We start from the raw sequence: 11224 nt of genomic DNA, 5'->3' as shown, positions 1-11224 counted from the left end.
TCCTGGAAACTTGGCTCCAAAATGGGATCCTATTGATGGCTCAGCTGGTTAGTAAAGAGGGACAACTACTTACTTACAACGACTTTATTGCACTATATAATTTTCCAATCAATGTTCAGGAATTCTCAATGGTGCTTGGTGCCATACCCTCAGGGACTTTAATGTTATATAAAAACACTGACAGCTCGATCTCTACCTCAGTCACTCTCCCTGATCCAGCTGAGTCACCAATAGGAAAAATCTGCTTTTCACAGGAACTTGGTAACAGCAATAAGAGAATACGTAGTTTATTCCAAGAAGATATCGTCTCTCTCCCATATATAATATCTTATTGGAACCGATATGTTCCAGATATCAAGTGGAAGACAGTCTGGATGGTCCCCCATAAATATTTGATTGTAAATAAGGTGAAAGAAGTCTCTTTTAAAATTCTACATAAATGTTATCCAGCCAGTCACTACATGGTCAAATTTAAAAGGGACATAAATACTAATTGTACTTTCTGTGGGGATCATCCAGAAACGGTGACACATCTTTTTTGGTACTGTTCTTTTACACAGAGATTCTGGAAGGAATTTAGCAGCTTTGTTATTGTCCATATTTTAAGGGAGTTTTCTTTACGATGGGAAAATGTTTTATTCTGTTTCTTTAAGTTCCCCAAGAAGTATGAGAAATGTTTTTTTATGATAAATTTCTTAATACTTTTAGCTGAATTTTTTATCCATAAATGTAAGTTTACTAACAAAACACCATATTTCTGTCATTATTTTAAGGATGTGAAAATGTACATACAATCAATATCAGACTCCACCAACAAAAAGCCTCTCAAAACAATGTATGTATGTGAATTTTTGCGTGTATTCTTATAATTGTTACCTTTTTCTTTACCCCTGGCTTTGTGTGTACATGTTCTGTTGTTTTGTATACTTCATCTGTTCGTATGTTGTATACTCATTGTTTGTTAAATAAAGTTTATTAAAAAACAAAAACAAAAAAACAACAACAATACGTGATTCAAGTGGAACAGCGAAGCGCAAGTACGAAAGCCAAGAGGTTGTCACATGATTCGGAAGGCATTGTAGGCATTCTGGGCTCAGCCAATCAGAGCCAGCGGATTTCGTTACGCGGGTATTTTGCTGTAACACGGGCAGAAATATTGCCGTTCAGTGCCTTCGTAACGTGAATTTTTCGTTAAATGGGGTATTTGTAAGTCGGGGTTCCACTGTATTTACTTCAGTAACATACCCTCTATGCTCCTCCTTTCTAAACAACTGTAGCGTGCTGACACCGACACGCTGCAGCGGGCACTTTCATTCAGTGAAGGCCGTGGTCCAAAAACTGTAAGAACAGTTATTAAAAAACACATACTGAAGGTCAAGCTGATCTTAACACTGATGTACAATTTATCTGTGAATTCATCCGATTTCCTCAACAGAATGTTCCACCCTCAAAACCTCACCTTAATGTACTTTATCACCTTCATCAACCGCGCACGCACACACCCTCCAATCACACGCGCCCATATTTTGCTCCATTGCTGTTTATTTCACACCTCAAACATTTAGTAAACAGTTAAGCAAATACAAGTAAACAGCAATAAATTACAGGTAGTAATAAAATAAACTACTAACTCGTTTACGCTGCGTCCGCACCTACACGGGTGATTTTGAACACGCAGCTGTTTCGTCCACGTAAACAATGTTTCGAATCAAAACTGAGATTTTTTTTTAAACTCCTTTTTTGCGTTTCCGTGTGGACGAGGAATACAGAGTTGGTCACGCAGCGTCAAAGGTATGCGCCTTTATTCACGTCACGCTGTGGCCACGTTATTGTTTACATGAGATGAATTGCAGAATGATAGACGAAATACTGTTAATCTGACTGTCTGCAGGTTTTACACGCAGTTACTGTCCCTCCACTTACAAAGGCAGAGGCGTCACGGTGTCATTATTTTATGTGTTGTTGTTGTTTCCTGTGTAATAATGTTCAACATTGCATCAATACATTTTTCAAAAAATGCCTCTCTGTGCAAAATGGGTTCAAAAACATAAACAGCTGTGGGATCCTGTTTGTCTGTGATTTAAACAGCCCAGCGCTGCTCCTGATGCAGGGAAAAGCAACCCTGCAGGGAGACCTACCTCTGCACCTGTGCAGGTGAAGCCAAAGGGCAGATTTGCTTCACCAGATTTTCTAGTCTTTGTCTTAGAATGAAGTTGGTTTGGAAACATATTCAGCGACGCTTCATCTCCTGCTTTGCGTTTGTGTGGGCGCCACACTTTGGGAAGGTCGGGCTTAGAGCAACCATCTAGATAAAATAATCTTATTTATTTCATCAAATCTAATGTTACATGTTTAAGGACACAACTTTCACCGCCTTACTGTCCTGATGTTTAGTTCTGTAGTCAACTAAAAAACTGCAATAAATCAATTTGTAGGAAATCAATCAATCAAATTCCTGTTTCTGGGTCTGTAGTGACAGTACATTTTCTACATCATCAAAGATCACACAATTCTTGTCTGATTGTCACTGTCTCACACTCCCAGCATTCAGATGAATCCACTGCAGACCATATCTGCTGGGGCATTCAAGGCTGACATCAAATCAGCTTCCACCTTGTGTCTGGGCGCTGGGTCGGCTCTGGTTCACCATCAAGACAGACTTAGAATGAAGTGCCTTCAGTCACGCTGATGTAATCCTTGAAGTCAGATGGGACACTGAGCATAGAGCAGACCTGCACAGCAGCAACAAAAAAGCAGTGAAGAAAATATGGAAAACACTGAATCAGGTGACACTGTAGCCTCATCTGCTATACACACAAAGGGAAACGAGGAGACAGCTGAGAAACTACACCAGAGGTATCTTTAATTAACCAAGAACTGTGCTGCACAGTAGGGCTGCTCAATTTATCGAATTTTAATCACGATTACGATCTGGGCTTTCAACGATCATTAAAAATGACGGAGCCGATTATTAGCCCCTCCCTCATTTATCCGCGACACTTTAAAGGCCGGTCCGTGAAAATATTGTCGGGCATAAACCGTCCGTGGCGCAAAAAAGGTTGGAGACCGCTGATTAAGAGGACCCGAGGGAAGCTCTGAAAGCTAAGCAGAAGTTATTTAGAGAGGAGAGTGACTGCCGTTGGTTGAAAAGAGAGTTTAAAAAAAAAAAAAAAAAAAACTTCAGTGGTGTTGCACACTATGTTATATTATTTTTTAAAGTCATTGTTAACCCTTTAAAGCCGGTCAGAGCAGCACGCTCCGTTTTGTGTAACTATTTTTAAATCCCTGTAGAACCTGAACCGTGTAAGCTAGCGCAATAATTTGTTTTGCATATGAAACCGGAGGAGTTGTACTTACATCTGATGCCACCAGCTTGTCCTCGGTCACGGTTTCCTTCCACATATAGCTTTGCAAAAACTGCATAAAAAGCTCTTGCAGGAACAAAAACATAATATTCCAGAAACACGCTTTGCCGATCCTATCAGCTGTTCGTAACACTTCCCACAGTGAAACAGACGTCAGCGCGAACGATCGCATGTCCGCCATTTCCTGCCCTAAACTGGAAGTGACGTCACTTTCGCAGAAAATGTAGTTTTTTACTTGTAGGCCTTAAGAGCCTATACTGGTGTTTTTATAAGTCATGTCTGACTTTATGCTTTTCTGAATAGTTGCTGGGATGCTGAGAAGTCGAATTGCACTGCTGGAAATACCGTATTTTCACGACCATAAGGCGCACTTAAAAGTCTTAGATTTTCTTCAAAAAGTGCGGCGCGCCATATAGCGCGGTGCGCCCTATGTGTTGTAAGGCGGATGTAGTAGAGAACACCATGAGAACGTTAAAGGGTGAAGTGTGGGCATTGATCGTATATACCGGGACAATCGCACATACCTGTATAAAAGGACAGGTATGTGCGAAACGAAAAGTCTTCTTTTACTGTTGTGCTTGGCTGCCATGCTAATGGACAGAAACTGCCGCCTATGGTGATTTTTAAGAGAAAGACTTTGCCTAAAGAGAAGTTTCCAGCAGGAATCATCATTAAGGCAAATGAAAAGGGCTGGATGGATGAGGAAATGATGAAAGACTGGCTGAGGGAGGTGTATGTAAGGAGACCAGGTGGTTTTTTCCACGCATCACCATCGCTCTTAATCTGTGACTCTATGCGTGCCCATCTCACAGCCGATGTGAAAAAACTAGTGAATCAAATGAACTGTGAGCTTGCTGTCATTCCGGGAGGCCTGACAAAGGAACTCCAACCGCTGGACATCGGTGTGAACCGGCCGTTCAAAGTAAGGCTGCGAGCGGCCTGGGAGCGATGGATGACCGATGGAGACCACAGTTTCACCAAGAGTGGATGGCAACGCCGGGCGAGTTACGCCACAATTTGCCAATGGATTGTAGATGCTTGGGCTAACATGTCTGCTGGCACTGTTGTTCGAGCTTTCGCAAAAGTCGGCATCATTTCCGAGGCACGGCACGGAAAGTGACTCTGACGGTGAAGAAAGTGAACCTGGCATGTTTGATGGAGATTTAGCGCAGCTGTTCAATTCAGACACAGAGGATGAGGACTTCGATGGGTTTGATTGATGATAAAAATGTGAGTACCAAACTTCGTTTTGCTCCTGCTTTATTTTTAAATACGCACACTTGTATGCTTGTGTGTTGTTGATGATGACGATTACTGGTAATAGAAATGTGAGTAAGGTACCAAACTCAGGTTTGCTCCCGCTTTATTTTTAAATACGCATACGGTACTTGTATGCACCCTATGATCCAGTGCGCCTTATGTGTGTGTTAAATACAGTAAGGGCACACATAACTGAGACTGCGCCTTTTAGTACAGTGCGTCTTATGGTCGTGAAAATACGGTAGTTTATTTTGATGCTGTTTTCTTTGCAAATTTGCATCATAGGATTGTTTTTTGTTTTTCCTGCAGTATATAAAAATAAATAAAACTATGAAGGCACTCAAAATAAATTTCCTGTTGTTGTAAACTATTTTTTGCAACTTTTTTGTATTTAAAGTTTTGAGGGATAAACCTCTTAAATTTCTCCAAGTAGAAATATATGTAAACAAAACCAAAAACGATTTTCAATTTTTTTGTAGTTTATTGCACTTTTTTTGCAATTAATAATAATAATAATAATAATAATAATAATAATAATAATAATAATAATAATAATAATAATAATGGATTGGATTTATATAGCGCTTTTCAAGGCACCCAAAGCGCTTTACAATACCACTATTCATTCACTCTCACATTCACACACTGGTGGAGGCAGCTACAGTCGTAGCCACAGCTGCCCTGGGGCAGACTGACAGAAGCGAGGCTGCCATGTCGCGCCATCGGCCCCTCTGGCCAACACCAGTAGGCGGTAGGTGAAGTGTCTTGCCCAAGGACACAACGACCAGGACAGAGAGCCCGGGGATCGAACCGGCGACCTTCCGGTTACAGATACGCGTCCCAACCCCCTGAGCCACGGTCGCCCCAATGTATGTAGTCACTATGGACTTAATGCATACATATTATTAAAATATGGGCTATATCAGTTGTATAGCAACTTGAAATGCTCCCACAAATGGCACTACAGCATGTAAAAAAGTAATATAAGCTCTGGCGGACTTGGTTCTATAGTAGGTCGTAAGGGTTAAATAAATATCGTCAAATAATCGAGATCTCAATTTCAGTGAAAATAATCGTGATTATCATTTTTGCCATAATCGAGCAGCCCTACTGCACAGTGCAACTGCTCAGCAAACTGCAGCTAGCCAGGCTAGCTAGCAAGCCCAATAGCTAGCTGATTCAAAAAAAAAAGAAGAAAAAAAACCTATTTTTTTGTCCAAATAGAGAAAAACCAAAATCTCAGACTCAAGGCTTTAAAACGATCATCCACAAACCAGTGAGTGACAGTAGCAAAGTCTGATTTCATATCATGTCACTGGCTCCACAAAAACCTTCATTCCGCTCCGATTAAAACAAGAAATCAAGTACCTGTCTGAACTTAGCTCGAAGCTTGCCCATGTCATCCTGTAGCTTCGGAGAGTGCGGATCATCAAGAGGAGAGCTTTGGATCATTCCAAGGAGGGCGTCCAGTGCTTTCACACGCTTTCTGATGGCACACAAGTTGGATTGACATAGCTGTAACAATTCCACACACTGCAGCTAAGAGTGATGACCAGGTGAAACAAATAACTTCTTTCCTAAGGAGTGGAGCAGTAAATGCTTAAAATAAATACAAAACGCAGTTTGTAAATGATGATTTCATTTCATAAAAAGAACACGAGTCAAACATGGTGTTGGTAGTGTGGCAGGCTGGGGCTGCTTTAGGACCTGGATAAAAATCGAGGCCTGAACTCTGTTCTCTACCAGAAACTCCTAAAGGACAATGCCAAATAATGCCAAACACAGCAGCAAGTCCACCACTGAACGGTTTTGGAGTGGCCTAGTCAAAATGTGACTTAAATCAGATTAAGATGCTTTGTCACGACTTTAAACAGGCTGTTCATTCTACAGTTCTACAAAGATTAGGCTGAAACTCCTTCACAGCAACGTGCCAGACTCACTGCCAGTTATACTGCAAACGATTCATTGCAAACTGGCAAAACCTACTTTTAAGCTTAGGAGGAATCGTTTTGTCACATCGGGCCATGTAGGTTTGGATTTGTCCTGTAAAAAATGCATTTTGTATTTTCTAGGGATATTTGAGTCTAGCGTTGACATTTGCCACACTGCCTCCGGAGCATTAAAAAGAGCACTAACACTCACAGCAGCATCAGAGAGAAACAATGCGAACTATCTCCTGTAACTACACCTGCTCAACAGAGCCCGATACACGGATCCTGAACAGGTTTCAGTCCACTCTGTAACTAGCACTTCATCACGGTGCTGTGTTATTCGGGATTAACATGGCGATCACAGAGTTTCACAGACGCAGAGCGCCTGTACTAGCTGAGCTGTGGCGATGAACAGCAGCACGGGAACGGCTGGAGGATCGTGTTTAAGGCGGTCCTACCTTGATTTGCCATCTATGTTGTTTTGGAGGACACATTTCCACGTGATTGCAAAGCCGTAATAGAAGGACATCTGTCAGAGACAACAGACAGTAAACCTCTCTGAGCACCCGGAGGTTCACGTTGAATCACGCAGTTAAGGGTCCTGTCCTCACCTCGCAGGACAGCCGGGCCCCGTGATTAGCTCCGTGTCTGCGGCCGTCCTGAAGCCCTCGGCGGGTCCCCCTCTTAAAACCTTCCCGGTAGCCTTCATCTCGGAACCTGTGAAACAACGAAACTGAGCTTCAGACTGCTACAGGAAGCAGCATCTATTCACTAAACCCACCTTTGTTCTGCAAACACAATGCTACCAAACAGGTCATCGTCCATTCTCACGTCGGCCATTGCTCCAACTTCCGGCTAACTCGCCGGAAATTGTTATCTGACTGAACTCTGAACCCGGCGGCAGTGCCACCCCCAGGGTAGGAGGGAAAGTGTTCTCAGACGGTATGAGTTTCTTTGATTTTATTTTTTGCTTTGACAAACGCATAGAAACCAATGAAGCAGTTTCTCAGCAGCCTGTTTGAGCTCTTTTCAAAGTTTCAGCTCCCACAAAAGAGCCAAATCTTAAAGCTCCCAAACGGCTGTTTTAGTATAATTCGGTGCTTGTAATTTAGCCTAATTTAGCAAAGATGAATGTTTTGTGTGTTGGTGAGTAACTTTAAGTGTTTTCATAAAAGTTGTTCATTTACTACTGCTGGGGAGAACTTACATGGGGTTCAAGTCCTGTAATAAAGTTTGAATTCTTTTGTCTTTCACAATAGAAAATGACTAACAGTCCTCTCACCCAGCTCCTAATCAGCATGAATCTGTAGCATCCCCGGTATAAAAGATGGTCTCTAAAGCCGATGGTTCACAATCCTTTTATGAAACAGCTTTGTACGTGAACACACCGTGAGAGCTACAACATATACAGAATAAAAAATACCATTAGTAAATAGAAAAGAGCATGTTACCTTTAACCTTTTGCCTTATTTATTAATCATAAATGAATAATTTGTACGTTAAATTAATGCACCTTTACATTGAGTGCTATTACCATGTATATTTATTAAACCCTTCTAACACTAAGCCAGTACCGACCTTTTCTATACCATGAAATCAGAATCAGAATCAGAATACTTTATTGATCCCTGGGGGAAATTATTTTTTGTTACAGTGCTCCATTTTAAACCAACATTAAGACAAGACAGACAATACACTAACTAAGAATAGTACAATATATATATATATATACATACATACATACATAAGTCACTCATAAATAAATAGTTGGAAAAGAAACGTGTAGTTGTAGCAGCAAACAGTGTGTTAAGTAAGGATTAAGTGTGTTAAGTGTGTTAAGGATCATTTATTCAGTATTTAGCCTCCATTTTTAGAATTATTTCTTAGTCATTTTTATCAGTGTGGTTTTAATCCTGTCCATTTCCAATGCTGCAGGTTCTGTCGGTCAAGTGCACAGTTTGCATAATGGGTGTACACTCTTGCAAGTAATGTAAGCAATATAATTTTTCTTTACATCTTTCTTTATTTAGTATTGTGTTTTAGTTTGCCGTGTACTTTGTTGTGCCCACTAATGGAATACTTGAGGTTTTAAACTAGGTTTTAATAAATTGGCAGTTAGGGAACCTCACCAACGGCTTTGGCCTGTTAACTAAGCTTCTGTGCTATTTCCTGTTTTACTCCTGTTACAGAAACAAAGACACTCTTAATTAGACCACGTGAATCTCATCTCTGTTGGACTGGCCATTAACAGCAGGAATAAAGCAGGAGGCTTGAGACATAGATGAGGTGCAGATCAACCAGGTGTTTATTCCTCAACATTACAGATTACAGAAAACACAGCAAACCTAAATGGCATGTCTAGCCTGCCAAACGTTTAAAAGAAAGCAAACTGTAAATAAGCCAGACCACCCTGACTTTACATTGCAAGACACCTATGTAATTATAGAGCTTTGGATGAAAAAGGTCTGTTTTCTTTTATTTGAAATGTGGCCTTCTAACAGCAGGGGGCACTGCAAACCAAGTGGAATAATGAAGGAAGGTTTCTGTGAGTGAGTATGAGTATGCTGACCTGGCCATTTAATAATTCTTCTAAAAGAAAGCTAAGTGCCAACATGGGCAGCATTGGTCAGCGGGGTAATGGCTTTAACCTTTGAAAACAAGTTATCTTAAACAGTTCAGAAGTCCAGAAGTGTTTGACTGCCAAGAACGTGTTTCTGTGCTTTCTATCTGCCAGCTGTGAAAACACAGCTGGAGGTTTTGGATAAGGGACCATCAGCAACACTATCACAGATTAATGATTGAGTTCAGCAAACTTTTCTATGAGGCCATAGCCCACTGGCTCTTCTGTGGGTGAAAATTCATGTCAAGTGTTTTCACCTTCATGTCACAAGTTGTAATGGAAGGTCTATATTTTTAAATCTAATTTTTAACAAATGGAAAAATCTGCTGTGAAAATCACTCAGTCCCTCCACCTCCTCCACATTATGTGTATGCTGACACACAGAATCTACATGTGTCACTGTACAGTGTGTTTCTTATTCACACAAGACCAGACAGCAGTGGTAGCAGAGCTACCACGAGACATGCTGACCTGCCAGTTTGCCTGTCATTGTGGAGGGGCCACAGGGGATCCAAGATTTTTTTTGTCCCTACTAAATGTTATTCATAGGCGATCTGTGCTCTATGTAAATAAAACTGAGCTGAACTGAAACCTCACAAAAAACAGACAACACCTTTGAAACGATTTAGGCCCAATGCCCACTTTAAAAGCTCTAACCTCCAAACCCTCATAGACTTAAATTATATATCGGGTATAAATCGAAATCAGAATCAGAATCCTTTATTAATCCCGAAGGAAATAATTTTGACAATCCCATGTTTTCTCAATTTTGTAGTTTGAGAATATTTTTTCCAATTTTCTAAAGGTATGATGAAAGTTTCCAAGCCAAATGTAAAGTTACAAGAGGCCAGGTCCAGTTGATCTGTGTGAAGTATTGCTTTGTTCCATAAGTTGGCTGTGCATTGTACACATTATTTGATGGTGAGGGTGATTTGAGGGTAAGAAGACCTTTCAAGCTGACAACATTGACTTGGCATTCCAAACCTATTACAAAATGTTATACACACAACCTGCACAAGCCAATACAGAAGATATAAAAATGTTTCTTAACTCATTAGATTTGCCATCAATTGGTGAGTGTCAAAATGAATGCCTAACCAAACAGATTCAGAAGAAGAATTGGAAATGGCCTTAAAGAAACGAAAAAATAACAAAACACCAGGTACAGATGGCCTGCCGGCTGAGTGGTATAAAGCATTTGAGGTGGAGGTGCTTCCAGTTTTGCTAAGGTCAATGAACTGGACATTAGAGAATATGTCCACCCCCCCGCCCCACCCCCATCATGGTCTGAGGCAATCATAACAATTATAGCTAAAGACGGTAAGAACAAAATGCTGTGCAGCTCATATAGGCCGATATCAGTCCTAAACCAACATTATAAGCTTTACGCCTCAATTATATCTAATAGGCTAAACTCGTTCATCCCAGATTTGATTGATGAAGATCAAACTGGATTTGTTGGGGGCCGGCAAACCCAAGACAACATAAGACCCTCTCTCCACATAATCAATAATGTAAGAGGAAGTAATCATAAAGCGGTACTAAAAAGTCTGGATCCCGAAAAGGCCTTTGATTGCGTTAGCTGGACGTATTTGATTTTGGTCCTAGAAAGATTTGGTTTTGCTGAAAACTCCATTAACAGTATTAAGACATTATATTCAATGCCTACCGCAAGAGTCAAGATAAATGGACGAGTCACGGACCGTATAAAGTTGGAAAGATCTACTCGCCAAGGTTGTCCCTTGTCTCCGACTCTTTTCGCTCTTTACATTGAACCTTTAGCACAGGCAATAAGAGAAAATAATAGTATTCATGGGGTCGTGGTTAATTCAAGAGAACATAAAATAGCACTATATGCTGATGATGTCCTCTTGTACTTGTCGAATCCAGACCAGTCCATCCGGACCCTTTTAGATTTGCTGGGAAGGTTTGGGATGTATTCTGGTTACAAACTCAACATAGGAAAAACACAAATTTGAAGTTTTAACTATAGCCCGTTGAGTGAGGTCAAAAAAAAAATTCTGTTGATTGGTCTCTGAAAGCAATTA

The 11224-nt window shown here is 40.7% G+C and overlaps 1 protein-coding gene across 1 annotated transcript; it reads right to left on the bottom strand.

Moving 5' to 3' along the window:
* Positions 1 to 1522: 1522 nt before the first annotated feature.
* lto1 (LTO1 maturation factor of ABCE1) lies at positions 1523 to 7456 on the bottom strand. The gene is made up of 5 exons (XM_086296956.1): positions 7338 to 7456; positions 7168 to 7273; positions 7015 to 7085; positions 5994 to 6111; positions 1523 to 2732 (listed from the first exon to the last, which is right to left on the bottom strand). Exons 1-5 carry the CDS (start codon positions 7394 to 7396, stop codon positions 2661 to 2663), a joined length of 426 nt encoding a protein of 141 aa, XP_086153082.1. The 5' UTR covers positions 7397 to 7456; the 3' UTR covers positions 1523 to 2660.
* Positions 7457 to 11224: the final 3768 nt, after the last annotated feature.

The sequence above is a fragment of the Aulonocara sp. 'chitande type north' Nkhata Bay genome, linkage group LG1 (assembly GCF_057382095.1).
Source record: "Aulonocara sp. 'chitande type north' Nkhata Bay isolate Kocher_YH1m ecotype deep benthic linkage group LG1, A_spYH_male_GT1.1, whole genome shotgun sequence".
Classification (NCBI taxonomy): domain Eukaryota; kingdom Metazoa; phylum Chordata; class Actinopteri; order Cichliformes; family Cichlidae; genus Aulonocara; species Aulonocara sp. 'chitande type north' Nkhata Bay.
Note: the sequence above shows the minus strand (reverse complement) of the source record. Positions and strands in the feature narration are given on the sequence as shown.

What these genes read in the sequence shown, in the direction of transcription:
- lto1 (XM_086296956.1), bottom strand. Translation starts at nt 7,396, where the DNA reads ATGGCCGACGTGAGAATGGACGATGACCTGTTTGGTAGCATTGTGTTT. An exon ending in ATTGTGTTTGCAGAACAAAG is followed by an intron (nt 7,274 to 7,337) that starts GTGGGTTTAGTG and finishes GTTGTTTCACAG; the next exon opens with GTTCCGAGATGAAGGCTACC. An exon ending in TTCGAGCTAAGTTCAGACAG is followed by an intron (nt 2,733 to 5,993) that starts GTACTTGATTTC and finishes GCTGCTGTGCAG; the next exon opens with GTCTGCTCTATGCTCAGTGT.